This window comes from Montipora capricornis, chromosome 9 (assembly GCF_036669925.1).
Source record: "Montipora capricornis isolate CH-2021 chromosome 9, ASM3666992v2, whole genome shotgun sequence".
NCBI lineage: Eukaryota > Metazoa > Cnidaria > Anthozoa > Scleractinia > Acroporidae > Montipora > Montipora capricornis.
Genome location: NC_090891.1, coordinates 46,353,641 through 46,376,140, shown reverse-complemented (window position 1 = coordinate 46,376,140; position 22,500 = coordinate 46,353,641). Strand labels below are relative to the sequence as shown.

The following is a 22,500-nucleotide window of genomic DNA, read 5'->3' as shown; positions in this document are numbered from 1 at the left end:
ATCTGTTTGCACAGCTCTCCCAACATTGTTAGGGCCACACACTCCATTACATATGATCTTCATGGAAATAGGAACGCAATAACATGTTGAAAACAAGATTGCAGCCGAATTTTGTAAGTTTAAAAAGTCTTTTAAAATGGTCGTATCCCGCCTTTCCCTAAAGACCCTCGTACACAGCAAGTCCTTACATTGTTAGTAGTTGTCGCATCCCTTTGCGCACAATTACCAACATCATCCAACTTCTGCCGAACCTACTTCTCCCAACAGTGTTGGGTGCGGTGTTGGGTGCGGTGTTGGGTGCGGTTGGGTGCAGTGTTGGGTGCGGTTGCTCCGTTTGCACGGAGCCTGACAGTCTTGCAAAAGGGGCGACCATCAAGAAAGACATAATAAAATTGATTAATGAAAATATCCTACAATATATTCATTTTAGCATAAGGTTACAGATAAAAAGAACTACTACAGATAAGAATAATAAACAGAATATGCTCCTCACTAATTAAAATCTCAAGTAGGGCTTTTTTGAATTGATCAGCGGACATGATGTTAACAATTTTCTTTGGCAACGCGTTCAAAAACAACCCGGAGTTTAAGAATGGCGAAAGAAGGTTATGGAAATGAGGATACAAAAGGAAAGCGAAGGATTGTCGCACTTAAAGAAAGTTGTAAGATGAACGCCTCACAAATGGCTTGATAGCGAAATGGCGGAGTATCATAAAATGCAAGCGCACGGTCCTGGATACCAGTCCAGAAATTTTCTAATCTTATTACCGATCATAATTATGCAATCGCGAAATGACTCCAAACTGTTTTTTTTTTTAAATTCCTCGGTCCCCACATCCACCTCCATCTCCCACCAAGCATTAAAATAAATATCTTTGCCTGTAAAAGAGGGTCAATCACCTTGGCTCCCAGTATCTTGTCAAGTTTCTTCGCGCCTAAGCTGGAAAAAACTCCACTTGCCAGGATAACGAGAGGAAAATAAGCGATTGATTCCTGGAAACCATAAAAACGGGACATTTTATACACATAAGAAATAGATCGCTCTCGCAAAAACGATTTGTTCTGTGACAAATGTACTATAACCCATGCATGGTCCTACCTTCTCAAATTCGAGTGTATCCATTAAGTACATGGGGACATAAGAGAGACTGTATCCTTGAATAACACGAGTACACATGTAGGCGAAGGAGATCTGTGCAAGGAAAAGTCAGCAATCAGTAATATCAATGGGGATAGGATTTTGATATAATCATTTTTTCCTTAGAGTAGTCCTCAATAGAATGTCGAGGAAATTTTGTGATCAGTTGCTTTAGATTGCGTGTGATTGGCTTTAAGAATCTCGTGTCGCATTGTTAGCCAATCATGGGCAAACCCATCGTGATCGTGATTGGCTCAGACGCGCTTTCCCGCGCTTGCTCGCGAGCTGCATGTGTTGGACTTGCCCCATCATTAGTTAATTTGCTTGTCTACGTCTATTGTCATTGGCCCAAATTCAATTATGCGGGCTTCAATAACTAGTTAAATATGAACGATAGTACCTTGTAAAACATTGGATTCTTAAACCAGTCAATCCAGCTTTTACTTGTTTTCCTTCTTTCATTGCCTTGCTTGTTTATTTTGTTGATAATCACATCGACACCGACGAAACTTTTACCTATCTCCTCGGGAAAGGAAGTTCTTCGACTGGGTTGAGGAGAGAGATGTCCGAGTACAGTTTGACATGAAGGTTCTTTATTAGTGTCCTTGTCTTGTTGTATGTCATTGGAACCGACAGAATCAGTTTCCGGCGAGGAGGCGTAACCCTCACTGACATCTAAATCTAGTCGTTCCTCTATTGAAATGTCGTTTCGAGCATCGTCAAATTTTCCGCTTGTTTTCTGAGGCTGTGCTTGATCATGTTGGGCTCCCTGTTTGTCTTCGTTAACAAAAGTAAGATTTGAAAAGCTGAATTTTTCGCTGTTTGAATGCTCACTTGTGTCTTGCTCCGGATTTTTCTTTTCACTATCTCTGACCAGTTCATCAGAAGTTTTAAAACCAGGATTTGAAAAACTGAACTCGTAACTTGACGCCTGTTTTTTTTGATCTGTGAAGTGCAAGTCATCTGTACACTTGATGAATGAATCACCGCAACTTTCATCAAAGCCTGTGTTTCCAACCACAATGTCATCCTCTGTGAATTCTTTGCCAGTAATATCTAAGTGCAAGTCTGGTAACTGTGAATTGGAACCCACCGGCAATGCCACGTTGAGGTCTTTTTCGTCGTACAAACAGAAAACTCCAACCACCTTTTCAGGAAGCTCCGCTGTTGGGTTTCTGTGTCTTTCTCCGCTGATAAACTTATCTGAAACATTTCACAATCAATCAATCAAAGCAATGGATGACGAGACTGACTATGAAATAAAGAATTTTGCCTCTTCAGAAGGTAAAGCACTTTGAGATCTTCGCTTATTCAATGATCACACGAAAGCCGAATTCAGTACTTGCCATTTTATTGTCCAGTAAAAATAGTTTCAGAGTTTTAATAAAGGGGATTTATTGCGTTCTCTCAGTGCTGCTCTTAAAAATTCACAGCTACAATAACGTGACAGAATGTGGAGTCATTCGTCCCGCCAGCAAATTACATTATTAACTTTTCTTATGAAGTTGTATAAACAAAGCAACAATAATGCCATTAACGGTTCCGTGGTGGTTCATCGCGCGCTTTTGTTGTAAGCGCGCATGTAACGAGGAACATGTTGCCCCCTAAAAGTCGATCTTTTATCTCGCCAAATACTTTAAATACGCAAGTTCTTTATTGCCTGGTTCCAAAAAATCACCCTCCCAAATGTACCCTCAACATCAGGAAAATATTCTTGACTTTTTTAGCCAGCAAAACGTCATCTTTATTTGATGAAGGATGTTGTAGTTTTTTGGGGAACGTACCTTGCGCCAATCTCAAATCAAGTAATATTTTGAATAAATTGTGATATGAAAGCATGAGATTTCTCCTCATTGGTGCAATTAAATTATTGGCTTTGAGTCTTCTGGAACAAGCGGAAACCGACTGGAACACCAACACATTAATGAGCGATTTACAAACCTTTTCTAATTTGTACCCCAGCAATGGGTTCCTTAGTTCCCAAGTGGAAAATCAAGGAAAATAAACATCCCGCACTGACAACGATAAAGGACATCTCCTACAAGAAATACGAACGGATTAGCGATGATGCGTTGAGGCAACTAATACCCACTTCTATCTTCTGCGGGATGTAGAGACTATTTGTTATAAGCGAGAATTGATGAAATAAAGACCTATTGTTATAAGAAGTCATGAAACAGTAGCCCTCGTAACTGGCGGGATATTTTATCGAGGGACTATTTTAACCCGCGGGAGTAAATCGATGATATAGTTGCTTTGGCCGAGAGAGGGCCGCGACTGGCATGGTGACTAAAATTATAATTCTTTTTTGTTGGAGAAGAAATTTCAAAATCTCGAGCGTCGTGCTTCATTGGATTTCCAACGCACGAAAACATTTAAACCACTCGGCCTACGGAGTCGTGGTTTGTGTTTCTTACGTTTGGAAATACAATGAAGCACTCGTTTTTAAAATATTACTTGAAAACTGTTCGTACAAATCCGGTTATTTTACTCATACTGTACAACGTGAAAAAGGTGGAGTAATCGACATTTTCGCAAAGATATAATTTTAATTAAATGACGTTTTCGTCGCTGTATCAGTCTTCGTTTCTTCAGCACCTCCCCATTCACAGCCTCGCCGTTCGAAAATCTTAAAATATCAGGAAATTTTATTTTTATTCATTTTATTAAATTTTGCCACATAGCAATACGATTTACAAATAATGATTAAAGTTATGGTAATATGTATGGCGAGGACACCTAAAAGAAACCAGGGAGCTTATTCAACGGCTAGGAAAGAGTTCAGTCCCAATATCGAGTAAGATGTTTAGGTGTGTTACTAGAGATGGATCGAAGAGAAAATAAAGAAAGGAAAGAAAGAAGTTAATAATTGTTGATTAAGAAATCTTCAGATCGATTTGTATTTAAAGGACATTATAGAGTTGGGGTTTTTCTAATTTCGGAACTAAGGGTATTGAAAAATTAGGAGCCTTGAAAGATATATATAGAGAACTGCCTTATTTTTCTCCTGTCGTAGCCTCGTGATTATAGGCTCGATCCTGTGTGATGCATTACTCACCAAAAAGTCCTTCCAGTGGCCTGCAGAGATGCTTTCATCCCGATCATCAGTGTTAAGGAGAATAAGGGTAACGGCGTACGTAAAGATGCCACTAACAAACGTTATCCCCGACCTCAAAGACAACGAACAGTAGGAATAAAAACTTGGAAAGAATAAACATTGACCGCAATGAAACATTAAATATCTTTTTCTTTTATGACCCGGTAATAATGTTCTTTCATTGAGAGTTTCTCTTTCCGTTTAGCTATGGGGTGAATATCATATACTCTGCATGCTCTATTCCATGCCAGCAAAGGTCTCCTTTCTTTTACGTTCGCTGGACTGACGAGAACGAAAAAAGCGACATCTACCATGGGTCGAAATCCACTGTGTTGAGCTTGCGCGTCGGTTGCTTAGCGACCGAATCCTCACGTGATACTTTATGTTGTGTGGACTCACTTAACAACAGCGGACTTACTGTAAAGGAATGCGCGTGACACAGCGGGCTCAAGTCACAGTCAGCAAACATATCATGGGGCATGCGGTTTAAAGAGTGCCTTCCAAGGTTGTGGACGGCGGTTGAGTTTCGACCCACGGCAGAGATCTCTTTCTCGTTCTCGTTAACCCAGCGAACACAAAAAGGGTATCCAATGGTCCCATTCAATTTGAAAGTGCTCGCAAAATTTGGCCTTTGCTCGAATTGCTCGCAAAAATTACACGGGTGCTCGCTTGCTCGTGCTTGCAAAATTTCTGAAAATGCTCGGAATCTCGTTAAAATGAGCTCGATTGCTCGAAATTTCAGTACTCTTTGACCTTCAGAGCTAGTACTAGAGCCTGTCAGCTGATCTGTACGGCTGTAATTGGTTAGATTCTAGAAGGCTCCAAATAAATAACGCTTTATTGCGTTGAATCTTTTTCAGTCAATCAGCGGGAAACCAGTTTGCCGATAATTGAAACTGAAGCCCAAAATGCTTGTTAGACTGATGTCACGTTATTTACATTTCATAATAACTATATAACCAAAATCCCGCACCTTCCATTTAAGCGTCGGGTTAGACAGAGATGGAAACCGGGCTTTGGATCTACAGTAGTAGATCTCCTTGAGAGATTTGAGAGCTCTTGTAGTTCTTGAGCGTTCACCCAATGACTCACGTGAAGCTACGTGACGTAATTTGTCATCAAGAAAGAAAAATTGGCTGTAAGCTGCTGGGATTGGTTGAACCGCCTTAGCTTTGCACCTATTGCTCTGTTTTGGAGGTGTCAGCGAGATTATTAGCTATTACTCGGCGCAAATTCCGGCTAGCGGAAAATTTACGAACTACTCAAAGTGCTCGCTGCTCGCAATCTGTATTTTTCTAAAGTGCTCGCTGCTCGCCATCTGCATTTTTCTTAAGTGCTCGCTGCTCGCAAAAAAATTGATAACTGCTCGAGCTCGCAAAAATAAACACACTGCTCGCATGCTCGCAAATGCTCGCAAAGACCATTCCATACCCCTACAAAAGAAAAGGGCCCTCTGCTAGCGGGGAACATGCTGTATTTCTTTCAGCAAAACGCTTATACCACGCATTTTGTAAAGCAGACGAGGGGGCGTTCTTAATAAACAGTAGGAATTTCCAAGTGGAAAATCTTACACCAAGAAAAGATATTCTGCTCAACCACAACTTTTTGTAAACCAGTTTAAGCCAGTTTAAAGCTTCCTGTCACCACAATCTCGATCTCTTTCGTTTGCTATTCTTTGCGCAAACAAATTTCGCAACCGCATGAGATCTAAAATGCAGTCATTTCAAAAACAATAGATTTTGTTTCCCAAATCTGAGTTTATTTGCTTGTAGTTTTGGTCATTTTGCCTTCAATCCTTTTTTCTAAACTTGATCAAGCATACTTTCTGAAACAAACCCCCGTTTTTTTGTCGGTCACAATTCTCTCAAACCATGAAATTATATCAAAATATCACCATCAGATGTATTTATACAACAATGTAAACCTAGACAGTAATATTCCTGCCATTTTTTCATTTGTTTGGATTATGTTTACCGTAGCTCACAAAGAACATAGAGATCTTTGACACACTGAACAAATTCAAGGTCATACGGTTCCGGAAATGTTTTCTTCTAGCGAGCAGGGGGTCTGTTAATGTGATAGGAAGCGAGTAATGCACGATATAACAAATAAGGGGGTGTCTTTTCTTTTCACGTGAGGTCACTTCTTTGAAGCACGTGGTTTTGAGGTCGTCTGATGAAATGTTTTCTTGTCAAAAACTTGTTTCAATCGAGGTTTTCAGAAAGTTATTCGTCCAACTCTAAATGTAATTTACACACCTTTTCCCTTAGTAATTTGAGTGTTGCGATTGCGAGTGTTACGTAAATAAATGACAAACGTTTGGATTCCATATTCAAGTATTCAAACGATTAAACTTTTTTTCTTCTTCGCCAATATGTGTTTTACAGTTCACTTGGCTTCCTGGTTTTTGTAAATGTATGTGTGATTCTCCTTGGGTATTTTCTTGTAATACAGGTGGAGTTTTCGGAGGAAAGGTCAGATTCAACCGGACACTAAATAAAAAATTAATTGATTTGTTTTTAAAAATTCAAAAGATCTTTCAACGCCACTTGTGCGCTTCCTCGTACAAAATCCAAACAAATCAACCCATGCACTCAATGCAATCAAGTCGAGAGATTAAAAACTTGGCCATGAACTTTCCTCACCTTAAAGAATGAAGCTCTACCATTTCGCGTGGCCGTTTAGCACATTCAGGAATGAGTGCAAGATGAGTGACTTGAGCTAAAGCCCATCCAAAGTTATGGATTATCATAATAAAACCATAATAAATAAGCATTTTCCATTCGGATGAATCATCACCACATATGAAACAAGGCATCATAAGTAGCGGGAAAAATCCCGCAACGAGAATTGTCCCGAGCAAGTGAAAGCTCTTCCGCTTACCGTAACGTTTAGCACAGAGGGGGAACTTGCGATTATCGCAGACGTAGCCAACGAACAGAGACAAAACTGCATCCACTGAGAACGAAACAATGGACAGAAGCCCAACTCCTCTATTTGACATCCCAAGCACCTTGGTCTGGAAAATAATTAGATATGTTGTCCAAGCTCCAGCCACCGCGTCGTTTAAGAAATTTCCAACGCTGAAAGAAAGCCTCTGGGTCAATGGCAGGCGAGCTTTTTGGTAGTGTTTTGTCCCCTTTTGCGTAACCTTAGGATCTATAACAAAACTAGAATCCCAGCTGTTTGGAGTGGCCATGTTAGCGTGGACGACTTTTAACTCAACAAAGAGAGTCAAACAATCCGCCCACAGTCTAACAGTTTTCTCAGCCAGGAATGGTTAAAAATAAAAGCGGCTACAAAAAGACCTTGTTAGTATTCTTTAATACCGGTTCTCAGTTTGTTGTTAACAGGAAAGAAACTTGTAACGCATCACCTATTGTAACATAAGGATGTAGTTCCTAAGGCAATGACAATGCAACAATTTCATTAACAAAGCAAGATGCAATTGTCGCCAGAAACAAAATCTCAGCATGTATAGTAGAAAATTCTTGCAGCCAATGACCGTAAAAGCGATTGAACATTTCAGTATTCTGTTATTCAAAGAGTTTGAAAAGGAGAATAGCGATAGGCCTTTTGCAACAAGTCCTCTCGTGACCTTTTTCATGAACGCGATAACTCTGCTGGTTTCTTGAAATTATTTTTCCAGAAATGAAAAGAGCAGCTCAAAATATGCTACCATGCCGATATTCGTAATTATATCGTTTAAACTGGTGTTGTTACAGTTGAAAAAATTTGTAAGGATTTTTATGAGAAAAGGACGCTTTGCCACCCAGTCACGCTTCACTGATTGTCCTACAAATCTTTGTATTTTTCTAAGTTTTCAAACCGCTTTAAAATTCTTTTTTTGAAATATGAAAGTCTGAAATTTTCCACCCATGCACATATATTTTAGCTTGTTTGACCATGGTGAAAGTAGGAATCTGAGCTCTGTTTTTGACTCGTAATTAAGAAAATTACACTGGAGGGCAAAGGCTTTTCGTTCGAAAACAAAAGTACGGCATTTTTACGTTGGCAACAGTGGCTCATAAGGGACACATCGATTTTCTCGTCGCAAGTTACTAACTTGCGATGGCGACTTATAACTTGCGATGGCTACTTAAAACTTGCGATCGCGACTTATAACTTGCAAGTTAGTATCGCAAGTTGTAAGTCGCAATCGCAAGTAGTAAGTCGCGATCGCAAGTTGTAAGTCGCGATCGCAAGTTTTTTATAACTTGCGATCGCGACTTAAAAGTCGCGATCGCAAGTACGCCATCGCAAGTTAGTAACTTATGAGCCACCGTACATTTTCGAGTGTTTACATTGTAAATGGTCATACCATCTTTACCTCCAGTGGTTTTGCTCTGAAAATTTGTATTCTGGCTAAGACAAACAGGATTTCCCATTTGTAGAATTTATAGGTCTTTATAAGGCCCAGCTTTAAGTTCACCAATTATCAGTCATGTGACCAGTTTGTTGCAAATGGCCTATTCTAAAAGCAAATGCACTGATCATTTTACTTCTAAGTAGTGCTTCTTCGATAGATTCAAGTCAATTCACCATTGAGAAACAGGTTTTAAAAACGATTGGCAACCCCATAGCCCGCTAGGCTCATCCAATTTCCTACACTCGACAAATCCGGACATAAGCTACAGCTGCTCTACGACCTTTGATTGCGGCGAAGCCTGTTTGTGAACGGGTGCAACTGGACAGGTTTCGTAAACCAAACTCTTGCTTGTCTTATTTTCCCACAAATTGCCATAATGAAGGGGAAAATGGTCGATAAAAAAATCTATATATTCCAAAAGGACACCAAGGCACATTCTCGCCTAGTTGTCAACAGTCATCCTTCGATCGGTTAAATAAAAGTGCTGCTAACGCATATAAAAGATGGAGATATACATTTAAGTAGCGATCGGAATTGTTTTCAAAATTCACGGCACAACTTCTGGATGGGTTGACCAAAAATACGGATAACGCTGCTTTTGTAAGGCCTCGTATGCAGGAACCTGGGAACGAGGTTAGTCCTGGTGACGAAAACGTATAATTAATCTACACTTTATATTTTCATTTGTAATTAGCGATCTCCCATATGGTCTAGTGGTTAGGATTCCTGGTTTTCACCCAGGCGGCCCGGGTTCGATTCCCGGTATGGGAATAGCGAAAATTTTCTTTCTTCCATTTATCCATCTTTCTTTTACCTTTTAACCATTTTCTGTTCGTCTCTTCTTGTATGTAGTCGATGTTTTAGAGCCATCCAACAACATATTACTCACCGCTACCGACAAGGCTCACTCTCATTTCGAAAGAAAGGGAAATTGAGAAGCCTTGGTTGTTATATCTCCTGTATTCAGCCGTTCGTTTTGAACGAGTGATGACAGCGTTTCATATGTCAAATATACAACTTCCTTACATTTGCCATGACAGTGAAACCACGAACAGATATTAAGAAGCTGTGCCACGAAATTTAGTCAAATTCAGCAACTGGGAACTGGCAACCAAACGAAGCGAAACGTAAAAAATAATTACTTAAAACAATGAAGGAAGATTTGAATAAACAAAAAATACAAAAGGATACCGAAGGACAATAAATGAATTTATTCAAATCCATTTGAATGAGCAGTAATAATATGTCATACTGTACCTCGCAAATTAACTGAGAAAGGAGGTAAAATTTCTCACGAATGCAATGATCATCAATGTCTCACGTAAAAGGGAATTCGGTGATCTAAAATTTGGACTGAATTATTTTACAAGAGATTTAACTATTTGATTCAAGGGCTAGATCACGCAATTTTAGGCAATTTCAGCACTGATCGAATGGCCATAGAATTAACTAAAATATCCAAATAACTGTTCAAAACTATAGAACAACTCTAACAAAACACAGGGAAGCCAAGAAGGGACATGGATGGACAAAACTGGAGAGGATTGAAATGGACTGAATTTGGGTATATTTGAAAAACGTCGGCCCACCTTGTTTCAAATTTATCTCAGTCTATATCAAAATGTCATTTACACAGCTGGAAAATCATTCTCAGTTGTTTTGTGGCCGTGATTTTGCAAATGTAAGACTCTTGCTCTGCCAATTTGACGTTTAGAGCTCATAATTAACAAAATTAAACGAAATTACCTAAAATAGCGTGACCTAGCCCCTTTAAGGATACCGCAAGAGCTCTCGAGGAGAGCGAAGGATTCTAATGCAATCCCAAAGGAGTACGAGCGAATCATAAAGAAGAAAACGAAACTCTCTAAACATTTTTACACAAATAAATGATATCAACCAAGCCCTGAAATGCTCCTTCTCTACACACAGGATTTACACGTCGACGTGGTCATAGATTTCTTTACCTTAGTTTTTATGGAATACAAGCCATCTGACTTCGAGTCATGTTTGAATGAGTTTTGGAAGCAAAGCGATCGGAATAATTAAAACAATTTTTGGGGCGAATAAGAACTCTCCTTAGGGCGCATCGTTTTAAGAACGAAACAGCACCATGTAACACAGGCCATTTACATGTACAAATATGTGCTCGGGTATTCTGTAATCAAGCTTAACTTCTGCTAGAGAAGGTTCACCAAGAAATTAAAGACAAAAGGTAAGGTTTTCTTGAAGTAATTGCTCTCAATTTCCCGAATTTTTTCGAGAATGAGAATAAATCAAAAAAAATATCAATTCTCGACAGTAAGTGCACGAAAGCTTCTATAACATTAACTTAAATCTTGACTTGGTGATATGGCTCCTTAAGAGAAGGAGGTTCCCATCTGTTGAAGGGAATACAAAACTCCAGATTCATGCAATAACACGCGTGAATGTTTAAGTGACTCGCGAGAGCGCGCGAGTTCACCACTGGAAAGGTACAGATCGGTGTTACAGAGCAGGCCCCAGTTTGTTGGAAGGGTGGATAGCGCTATCCACTGGATAACAAAATTGGTTTTGCTAGTGTTAATCCGCTGGATAGTGATTTATCCGGTGGATAGCGCTATTTATCGTTTGAATAACCAGGGCCAGATTCATGCAATAACACGCGCGAATGTTGAAGTGACTCGCGAGAGCGCGCGAGTTCACCACTGGAAAGGTACAGATCGGTGTTACAGAGCAGGGTCCCGTTTCTCGAAAGTCCCGAAACTTTACGGGCCATTTTCGGGTGTCACATTTCCCTCTGTATTTCAAGAACGGAGAGGATGTAAGTCGCCAAACTTCACAGACTTGTTTCTTTTAGTTGGCTTGAAAAGATGTTAAAAGATCGGCTTTCCAAAACAAGCTCTTGGCAGTTTCACAAATGGCTTTTCGGGCCCGAAACGTTTTCGGGACTTTCGAGAAACGGGCCCCAGGCCCCAGTTTGTTGGAAGGGTGGATAGCGCTATCCACTGGATAACAAAATTGGTTTTGCTAGTGTTAATCCGCTGGATAGTGATTTATCCGGTGGATAGCACTATCTATCGTTTGAACAACCAGGGCCAGATTCATGCAATAACACGCGCGAATGTTGAAGTGACTCGCGAGAGCGCGCGAGTTCACCACTGGAAAGGTACAGATCGGTGTTACAGAGCAGGCCCCAGTTTGTTGGAAGGGTGGATAGCGCTATCCAATGGATAACAAAATTGGTTTTGCTAGTGTTAATCCGCTGCCTGAAGTGAATTAAAAATTATCGCTTAGTGCCTATGTTCAATTATCAACATCCTTGCCATCTTCTTCACGGCCAAAACAGGGTTTATCTGGGCTTGCTTCTCTTTTTTTTGATCTAGAATGAAAGAAAATGAAGAGCTATTAACGTTTCATCAAAACAACACTATGAGTTTAACCTTTCTCTTAAAGCTCATTTTGGTGGGAGCTAGCGGGGGTATGTGTAGGTTGAAAAAAAGCTTGTTAATTAAGTAAAATATGATTTAAAAAAAAAAAAAAAAAAAAACAGGACAACACATTACAAGTTTACAAGACATGTCTCAACATTCCTATGTCATCTTCAGTTGTAAATGTTCGTTACATACGAACATGATGTCAAAACATGTCTTGAAAATTGAAAGTATTGTCCTTTTTTTTTTATCATATTCATTGCTCATCTTCTCTTCTCGCGTTCGTTAAGTAAAATATGCAACTACATTCTCTTACATCCCCTATAATCATTTTCGCTTCGTTTGTCACCCTGTAAGAAGACAACGCCGTAAATCTGACCATCGTAAAAGTGGTTCTCTATTTATGCCACATTTTCTTTCTCATTTTACAGTTTCCTTGTCTTAACTTTTCCCTCTTCGATAAAAAAAAGCAGTTCGTTTCCAATTGCCTTTACCATTTGAAAGACAACTTTTTTTGCAACACTAGAAGGGGTGGAATTACAACATGTAAACATGTAAGGTAATTGTTCTTTTAACGTTATAAATTAATAATTAAAAAAAAAAGAAAGAAAAGAAAAAGAAGGGGTGGAATTCCCCAAAAAGGGACATCTTGCTACAACTTTGTCAGGCCATTTGCATAATGGCGTTCTTTTTTTTTTACAATTCTACTACGATTCCACTAAGCTTTCTTGCTCAGATTTATTTGCTCTCCTGGGAATAAAAAAAAAAATGGTTAAATTTTCCCGGCAACAGAAACCTCTTGAAGCATGATTCTCGTCTTGGTGGAAAATTACGCCGATCCGACGCGTGGAAATGCCTATCGGCTGGAAGAATTTTCGTTCGCCGGGATTATTGGTCGGTCTTAGGATCTACAAGTAGTTCATTACAACTACAACAATTTTTCATTTCATCTTGCTTGCGCACAAAATTGTGCTAAACTGACAGAAAAATACAGAAATCTCATGCCCTCGAGCCTTCTTGGCATGCACAAGAGAATGTGTCACAGGGCAACCACTACATTTCTGCGCAACAATTTGAACTTACCACCAATGGGGGATCTTTCCGCTTCACTGCTAAAGATTCAGTTACTTCAGCCTTTTTTAGTGTACTTGTATTTGAGTCTTCAACATCCCTCTGTCAGGAGGAGAGAAGAAATTGTGTAATGTATTTTATTTAATTCTCAACCTCGCACAATGCAAATTTTACTGATCTCTGTTTATTCTTTTAATTTTGGCTAACACTTCACGAGAACGTGCCTCTGCATATATCGGCTTGTTGTTGTATTAAACACTGTGTTCGGAAAATAAAACTACTGTTGGATTTCGCTCAGAAAAAATGATGGAGGGAGGCTGAGGAGGATTATTGATCATATTGAACTGCAAGGCAGATGCCCGAAGAAAACAGTAGACTTTTTATTTTCACAAAGAAGGAACACTGACTTATTTACATGCAGCAGGTGTGCATGTACCCACATATTAGTAGCCTGCTTGCAGGCGGTAGATGTTGTGTCGCCACGAAACACTATCAGACGCCATATTGGAAGAGCGTAGGATAGGTCTAGGCCCCGTGACCCTTAACGCTACAGATTAGTGTCAAAGTTCAACGATGTCTCAAAAGACAGAAATCTTGTAATTGACTCACCAAACCATTAACCTGCTTAACAGTGGAATGCGCTCTGGAACTCTGGTCTGTTATTTGCCTTTTTCAGAAGGGAGAGAACAAGAAAGTTAAGTAAGTCACGCCAATAAAAAAATAAAGTTGTCCTTTTTTGTGGGGAAAGATAGTTTTAATTTTTACCTTGAACTAAGAGGTTTCTTGGGCGAGTCCAGACTGGAGGTACCGCTGTCTGGTGTTGGTTCATCTTCGGGTAAGGTATCTAACTCAAATCCCTGTCTTTTCAGGGCTCGAGCTTTGCGAGGACTGCTTCTACAGTGGGAAAAATGAAGAAAGATGTCTCTCAGCGCCATTGAGTGGTAAGCGCTGTTTTTCACTGGCGAAGCTAGCATAAGCACAAGCAACACATACAAATCCTCTGAATTCAACAGCACCCTGATCGAAAGTAGCTTTAGTTGGAACTACAGACAAGAATAAACAATAAGTTAATTCACCTTCGTAGTTGCCTGTACTCGTATTTGCGTCGCGAGTGAAAACCACGCTTACGTGTCCCAGGAGGACTGGGGTCCAATTATTTAAACACGAAAACGCACTATAGAAGGCGTGGTGCCTTAGGCACATTCAAATGATTTATCAATCAACCGTCACGTGGACGCAACCGAGAGCAACTTGTCTCGCCACGTCATTTCTACAAACGTTCTCACATTACGAAACAAGTTGTTTTACGGGTGTGACACTGAGCAACGTTTCCTGTAGACTTTCTCAAAGTCCTTTAAGGACGTTCGCGCCAAAATCTTCCTACGGTGAGATTTTCTTCATTTCTCGCCTCGAGTTAGGTCATAAAGTACTTACTCCAAAAATAAAAAAAAAAATGGAGGTCACCGACTTTGTTTCGGAGAAAATGGCAGTGGAAAAATGCCTTAATTTCAAGAAATCGGTCATAATAGCGAGATGTAGGCTCATCTGCTCATCCATCGAAAATCATAAAAATAAACTGTTGGAGTGAAAGTTTCCATGCATAGGTTTTCAGGAGTGAGATTTTTAGATAATTGTATGCCGCTAGGGATGTGGTAAACAGTAGAGTTCATCCTCGACGAGTGTTTTCGTAAGCTCTATCCGTTGCAACCACTACCGGAATTCGATGGCACGAGGAAAGAAAATGTTAAAAAAAGATAACTTCTTACGGTGAGAATTTTTTTATTTCATCATATTTTGTAGATAGTAAGTAAAGTAAGTGATTCATGATTTAAAAAATAGGGGTCACCGATGATCTGAACGAGTAAAATCGATGTGATTTTGCAAAGCTCATGGAAAAGTTCGTTTGTCACGCTTTTGCGTGACCTGTCGGGCAAGGACTGGAACCCAAGAGAGGATCGATCGTTGAAGAGATGAAAGGTTTTTACCGAAATAAAAACCTTTTTCGAGCATAGCAACGACGTTTTAAGAAGGGGTCATCTTCATTTGGTTGGTGTTTTGTATAATATCTCCCCATTGCCGTCATGCTCATCCTCTGGAGTGTGTTTTTTTGTGAAATTCAATCGCTGATAGTTTCCACGCAGGTCCGCACTATTCAAGCTGGCGAGGACGAAAATACTCCTCAATTTTCACGAAAGTAAAGGAAAAGAACTTTAAAAACATGCATTCACTTTGAACTTAAGTTCGTAGGGTAATAAAAACATTAAAAAGAAATAGCCCCATTAAATTTGCGCAGCGGTTCGTCCACAAGTTTTCCAAACTTTCAGCCACTAGTCTATTCGATCAGCTACCTTTTTCCAGAGCCTTTCCATCCTCCCGCTCACTTCTCTTTGAAGTTTCATGATGATTCGGAAATAAATGTGCCATTCTTTTGCCGGCCTGTAATTTTTTCTTCGGCGTTTTTGTCGCCATGTTATTTTAACTGATGCTGAAAAATTTGTATGAAAGTCAAGTAGACTAGTGCACGACTGATAAAACCTCGCGAATATCAGTCGTGCACTAGTCTACTTGACTTTCATAAATATTTTAGATCAATTTTGACTGATCACGATCTTCTCTGATCCAACGCTGTGTAAGACTTACCGTCCACGGTTTTTGCAAAGGTTTTAAAACCTCAACTTCACTAATGCTCAAAGTAATGCGTGACATATTACAGTCGCGTTACATGCGCAGTAACGTTGCTCCCAAACAATTAGCGCGAACGTCCTTAAATTTTTTTCCCGCTAAGTGCCGGCTGGTTGGGTCACCTCGTCGCTCGTTCGGTCGTATCACGACCTCACTTCTAGCCTCCCACGCAAACACTACCCAAGAGTGTCCGCGTGGGAAGCTACCTCACTTCAAGTTCGCTTTCATTTTTCAATCGAAGGGTTTCGAGAGGGCGACTTATAGCAAGTCTACGTTTCGTGCAACTTGTCTCGTTTCGATGATCACATGTGGTTAAAGGAACATTTTCTTTGGCTGGTGCCGCAACGGTTGCAATTCGTTGCAACCATTGCGGAAAGTAGAACTCAATTTTACCTTCCGCACCGGTTACTGCAACTGGTTTCGCAACGTTTTCGGCCGCTGCAAGGTGTTACATTGGGCAATGATTCATGAACCTGTCGCGCAATGGCGTTGCGAGACAAGTTGTACGAAAAACTGTACAGTCTAACTGCGCCTTTAGAATGTATGAAATGTTATCCGTACATTGGAAATGCAGAATACATGAAATGAAGTCAGCCGAAAGGTCATGCTATGCCAATGATTATCAAAACAACAAAAACAGAAACAAAACACTTTCTCCGATTGCTAAACGTTCGCTTGCGAGTTTCTAAAATAGCAAAACTTCAACAGACTAAATTGTGATAAGAGGCACACAATGAGGCAAAGAAAGTAGGAGGACAATGGTGCTGCTGTTGAGCTAACGCCTGTTATTGCAGCAACAGAGAAGTGATAAAATCTACATAATTTGCTTTTCACCTTGATGGCGGTTTGGTTGATGACAACTTTTGCGCAGTCGCAGACGGCGACTGGCGCTTTGGGCTTTCTGGCGGCGAGTTGGCCTTCTTTCTTGGTGACTGTCGACTTTGTTTGACAAATCTTTGCTTTGAGGGAGACGAAGATAATTCCTTCGAGGATGAGGATTCCTCAGAGGATTCTTTTCTCGGTTTCTTTGATACCGTTTTCTCAGAGGAATTCGCAGGTCGACCTCTCTTCCTGGGGAAAAAATGAAAAGAAAATGAAACACGTTTGAAGGGGGTATCGGACAAACACCGTCGGAAGTCTGCATTGGTTTGCAGTGAACGAGATGTTCAAGTGAGAAGAACGCTTGAAGAGAAACTTGACATCGCGTCTGCGGCAAACGGCAAAAGCCGGGCAGGCTGGAATTTGCGTTTTGTCAACAATTAAAGAAACACGCTAGGTTTTAGCTGATTCGTTGCTTGTTAGTTACAGATATCAGAAAACGTCCCAAGATAGAAAAGGTGGGGAGAATCAATTTTCATGCTTATGAATGTCGGCAGTGGGATCCCTGTTTTTTAGCTTGATTTTCTTTCGTTAATTAGTAACTTAGATTTCAATCGATTTATATTGTTAGCCCGATTACGTAAGTGCTAAGTGACATGATATTTGCACGTGTAGTTTTCATTCCTCAATCGGAACATCCCTTTCATCAGCAAGCACCGCTAGTCATACAAATTAGAAATCGTCTTTCTCTGGTAGCTCGGGACAGTTACGTAAGTACAGCTTGATTCTCTTATTGTTTAGAGTTTAAATCAATCGAAATATCCATTATTTTATAGCCTTCTTAAATGTTGCTTTGTTGTGCAATGTTATTGTTATTAGCCTGATTGAACTTTGAAAACAATTATGCATTGACTCAATGGATTCCAATAATAGGCCCGGAATTATGTATTCTTTTCTGTTTATCGTATCAATCCTTCGTTTCTGATTATAGTTTGTAATTTGTGATTGTTTTTCAGTTTACATCTTGAGTATAATAAACGTCCAAAAATTCGAATACTCGAGTCAGTAATTGAATCCCAATTTCACCAGTTGGACCCAGCGCCTGCCGTTACAATGCTCTTATAACAAGCAGTAGCCTTTCACTTTATTCAAGTGTCAACTGTATTTAGCGCTGGGGAATAAGTTGGGGGCAGACTGCACAGAAATCAAATCATAGAGGAAGACCGGAGAACCCGGAGAAAAACCTCTTTGAGCAGAGGACAGACGAGAATCAACAAACTCAACCCACATATGAAGCAGACCGAGAAATGAACCCGGGCCACATTGGTTGGGAGTCGAGTGCTCTTACCAGTGCACCATCGCTGCTCCCTGTAAAACACTGCGTTTACGTAAAAGGGCACTAAACGACAGGCTGTTCCTTGCCTGATAAAAATATGAAAATTCTAGGATTTTAACTTGTCTCTCCCGTTTCAGAAGTTGCGTGATATCTGTGCATAACAAGCAAGACATGAGCTAAAATCGAACAATTTTCTTTAATTTTTGACAAAACGTAAATTTCAGCCTGACGTTTGCCTTAAACGTGGTGCTATAGGAGGTTGTCACGTGACGTCATCGCCGCCATGTTGGTGGACGAAAACAAAAGATCTCTCATTTGCTTCTTTTGTTCGTCCACCAGAAGTCGTACATTTCTCTATTGTTATTGGTGTCTCAAGAGGTTGGAGTTTATAGGGTGTGGATGCCCAGATTTCAAATCCCGTTCTATGCACCGGAGGTCCAAAATATTACTTCACAGCGACGCTTCGTTAATGAGAAAAAAGGTTGCTACTTTCCTGTTGGGTTTGAATCGTCTTTTTCAAAAACGGGCCCGCAAGGTCTAAGCTTTAAGTATCATCGTGTATAAATGTTATGTTTACTTAAGAAAGGTTTGTGCGTCTTCCTGGCAAAAGGGACGATACAGTACAGAGCGTTTTCACATGACGTCACGCCGGCGGCCATGTTGGTGTTCCAAAACAAAGAAATGGCGGCCATGATGGTGCACCAAACTAATCCTCCGAAAATTTAACTCAATTTTTATGCAAATACTTTCTTACTTTTGCTTCAGTAAACAATTTGGCCGCTGGTCACGTAAGTGAAAACGCTCTATGCTAGAAATAGTTTTCACTACATCTGCCCCGCCTAAGATGGTTTGAGAAGCAGTTGAGATATGTTTAAATTATATGCTGCACATGTCGCCCCAGTTTCCAATTTGCGTTTGACCAAAACTTGGCGCCCCAGTTTCCGATTTGTGTCGAGACAAAATCAATTTCTGAGCAAGGCAACTCGATTTGCATCAGATCTGCTTCAATGTTGGATTTTTCAATCGCTTGTCCGAACAGCACTTTGGTTCGCCTTGCGACTTTCTGCTTAGCTCGTGTCTCCTCGTGTTGAACAAGAACAATACTAATTGCGCGCCCGTTTAAGCAGGACCGGTACCATCTTGCGCGCCCCGGTTGAGCAAATCGAGATGGATTCCCCCTACAGTATCTACCAATATATGCATTTACCCTTTTTACACGGGGACTTCTAGGTTGCCTCCTCGGAGGCCAAGGCTAAAACCCTGCGGGGGGCAATTAATTGTAGTAGTTAGCTTTGAGCATAATTGTCAGCAGTTCACCTTGGTGACGGTTGCTCATCAGCGGGGCTCGCAAATCCACTCTCTTGCGTTCCAGAATCCTCTTCTTCTTCGTCATCAGCTTGCATCTCCCTTATCTTCTGCTTGAACGCACTTTTTGACGTTTTCGAACTTCTGCAAGCAAACAGTTATCGCAGATAACTACATGTGCAACGTACCAGGCTACGACAACAAGATTAAGCGAAGAGCAGAGACATCAGTATGTCCAAATGCACAAGCAATTAGATGCACGCCGATTTCGATAGCCGTCACGAAGTGTCTCCTTGCCCTTCTGCTCGTGGCTGGTAACGCACACAATTAACATCATTCACAAAGAGTCCTCTACAATGTGCTGCTCAAGTAAAGCTAAACAGCTGCATTTGCCCGGGTCACCGAAAAATATTAAACCTTAACAAGAGCGGGCTCCCCAGCACAGTCACAAATGAGTCTATTTTTAGAATATCCAGGTGTTCCCGCGAAAATCAGTTGTCACGTCCCTGAAAAAACATGGCAGAAGCAGTCACGCGTGACATAGCTTCTTCTGATTAATTAAAATTGGTGGCCCTTTGTTTGTTTCGCGCGCAAAGTGTATCTGAAAATAAATCCATTCGTGACTGTGCTGGGGTGAGACCGCAAAGCAATAGATCAAGACTCTTATCCAATTCACTCTTGACCCTAACAATAACTTTGCTGTTGGAAATAGCCTGGGTAGCCGCAATGCTTAGAATTCAGGGGACACTTGGCGTTAGATATCAAAATTGTTCGAACATCTATAGACTGTATTCATAAACAACGGCTAAGTAATTATTCTTTTGTCTTTATGCTAATCATCCTAACTAGCCTCGTAAACACGAGCAAAATTCAAAAGAATTTTTGTTCCAAAGTGAGGCTAGTTAGGATGACTAGCACAAAGACAAAAGAATAATTTCTTGACCGCCATTTATGAATACGGTCTATTACTTGCATTTCTAGACGTAAGCGGATTGTTGAAGACTGGGTCTAAGTATCTTTGATTAACAGATAAGTTGCATGCGGTCAGTGATTTTGACTTAACCCATTGAATGCTGGGGGTTCCTCACTGACGAGTAAAATCGTCTGGCGTTAGACTGAGTACAATACTCTAGTGTTAGACAGTAAAATACTAAGTATGGCCGGTTTAGGGGTGACTGAGTTAACTTTGTCTGCGAATTCTGTCGCATGAGTTTAGGAAGGGAAAACATTCCATTAACAGGAGGAATCTCTGACACGGATCATTCATTGCCTACTTTGTTTTTTGATCTCTTTTTCCTTGGGACTTGGCATGCGATTTCTTATCTCGAAGTTTGCCGGCCGTTTTTGACGCTTTTAAAGGTACTGACTTTGCTTCCACAGTTCCAGCTTTCTTCGGCCCCTGTGAAGAAACAAATATTCCCCTATCAAAATGTTTTCGTTGAAGATAACAGGAACTGGCAAACTAATGCAACCACAGAGAAATTAGAGATATGTTGCCATGTACCTTGCCAGATGTGAATTGGAAGCCCTTTGGAAGGTAGCTCCTGGTGTTGGGACTGGCGCCCTGTAATAGCAAGAAGAAAACAACATACCCGAGTAAGCGTAAACAAAACACTCACTCTCAATATTGAAGCTTTTGGACTGAAAACCAACACAAAGTATACAATTAAAAGGCTGTCCTTTTCAACATCCATAGCCCAAGTGGAGAGAGAGGAATTTTACCTCAACGACTCAGGGCGATCAAGACAGAGATAAGGGAGATGAGACAAGATTTACAGCATATAGTTGATTCCAGCTGGCTGCAAGTTGTGTTCCAAGGTCACACATGGACCGTATAGCGGCTGCCAGAGGCGCTATAGTATGGTTACAGTTCGAACTTGGTGAGCTGTGTCGTTGCTGTACTTTGCGACGACGACTAGCGAGACGTATTATTGACATATTAATCGGTGTTGATGCGAGTAAAAGTAGCATAAATTCTCAGTGTAGGAGCTCTATCAAGAAGTAGAAAGGTACTTGCACTCTGCCCCCAGCGCGTCGGTTCAGGGCGTTGTGGCAACCCTCTAAGTTGTTGGTGGTGAATCTTGAAGTTCGCATGCCATTTAAAGATGAAGTATAAGCATTCAGCTTCAGCAATTGGATTTTAAGTTTAAATCCCATTTCTAGCGTTTTTTCTGACATCAAGTTAGTCAACAGATATTCAATAAATCTGTAATATATTTATTATTCCCATCAAAGAACTATACAGAGACATTTGCAGAATAAACTGAATCTGTTTATAATTGTCATAAAGAGTATCCATCTGTCTTTCTTTAGGTTATAACGGCGTTTATAGGCATACGTAGTGTCAACAACAAGGTTACTACCAAAAAGGGGTTGGTAACAGGAAACGCCCTTACCTTCTCCGAAGGAACGAAGAACCTCTTCGGTAAAACTGGGTTTCCGGGGAATTCCTTTAATACAAATGAGTGAACCTAAGGAAACAAATTTACAATGAGGAAATACTCTGGTATGCTACAAAACAAACACACTCTGCACTCTCTCGTATTGAATTAGCATGCGAATCCTCCAGAGCTTAGTAAATCATGTCTCAAGATGGTTAGTTCCTTTTCGGGTATACATGGGTTTACATAGGGATACATGGGTAGACTAGGCGTGTATCAAAGAATGCAATATTGAAAAAGCCGTTGACTTCAAACTGGATTTGTACGTTTTGGTGGTTCTGAAAGCTTCACACCTTACAAATACGTTACCCAACTGGTTGATTACTTCTAGTTGGATGCGTTTAAACATGAGAAGTTCCTTGCTTTACACAGGCCCACAAACATGTATCAAAAATATGTAACAATGTGTATAATATTAAGGCTTTTGCCGTGCGTGGAAAAGCTAATAGCCATTACCTTGTTTAAGGTAAGACCCAGTGCCAGATCACAGACTGTGTATAGATTCTGATGAAAGACAACACATACAATAAAAAAACACAACAGTTGCTTGCCATCGTTCTACAATAATATTTGCTTTGAAATTTAAGTCTGTGGTTGAAAATGTGACCATTCACAGAGGAAAAAGCCAGTCTGTTGTTGAAATAGCAAAGATATCGTTCACGTCACCCACTGTTATTAATGTGCCAACCAGAGCTTTAAAACGAATGTTTGTAAACCACAAAGAAAGGTTACATGGAGCACTTTCCTGTAATGCTGTACAGGAGAGGACTTCCTTTTAGTCTGGGGATGAGACCATCAACTGACAAGTGCCACAATTCAAATTCATGATACC

The 22,500-nt window shown here is 40.4% G+C and overlaps 2 protein-coding genes and 1 non-coding gene across 3 annotated transcripts in view; 1 reads left to right on the top strand and 2 right to left on the bottom strand.

Annotated features, from left to right (window-relative positions):
• LOC138015274 (major facilitator superfamily domain-containing protein 12-like) overlaps nt 1-7,477 on the bottom strand; it is a 17,175-nt gene extending 9,698 nt beyond the window's left edge. Inside the window, exons 1-6 of the mRNA XM_068862253.1 lie at nt 6,881-7,477; nt 4,197-4,308; nt 3,080-3,176; nt 1,539-2,341; nt 1,100-1,192; nt 901-993 (exon numbers count right to left, since the gene is read on the bottom strand). Of these exons, the coding sequence (XP_068718354.1) occupies nt 901-993; nt 1,100-1,192; nt 1,539-2,341; nt 3,080-3,176; nt 4,197-4,308; nt 6,881-7,434 (1,752 nt within the window). The 5' untranslated portion in view covers nt 7,435-7,477. The remainder of the gene's footprint in view (nt 1-900; nt 994-1,099; nt 1,193-1,538; nt 2,342-3,079; nt 3,177-4,196; nt 4,309-6,880) is intronic.
• A 1,826-nt stretch (nt 7,478-9,303) lies between these two features.
• Nucleotides 9,304-9,375, top strand: Trnae-uuc (transfer RNA glutamic acid (anticodon UUC)). Its single transcript has one exon. It is a non-coding gene; the product is annotated as a tRNA-Glu (tRNA).
• A 2,295-nt stretch (nt 9,376-11,670) lies between these two features.
• LOC138015619 (sister chromatid cohesion protein PDS5 homolog A-like) overlaps nt 11,671-22,500 on the bottom strand; it is a 56,617-nt gene continuing 45,787 nt past the window's right edge. The window contains exons 31-40 of the mRNA XM_068862704.1: nt 22,125-22,172; nt 21,624-21,698; nt 20,732-20,791; nt 20,502-20,626; nt 19,240-19,371; nt 16,602-16,838; nt 13,851-13,979; nt 13,695-13,752; nt 13,098-13,187; nt 11,671-11,962 (exon numbers count right to left, since the gene is read on the bottom strand). Of these exons, the coding sequence (XP_068718805.1) occupies nt 11,933-11,962; nt 13,098-13,187; nt 13,695-13,752; nt 13,851-13,979; nt 16,602-16,838; nt 19,240-19,371; nt 20,502-20,626; nt 20,732-20,791; nt 21,624-21,698; nt 22,125-22,172 (984 nt within the window). The 3' untranslated portion in view covers nt 11,671-11,932. The remainder of the gene's footprint in view (nt 11,963-13,097; nt 13,188-13,694; nt 13,753-13,850; nt 13,980-16,601; nt 16,839-19,239; nt 19,372-20,501; nt 20,627-20,731; nt 20,792-21,623; nt 21,699-22,124; nt 22,173-22,500) is intronic.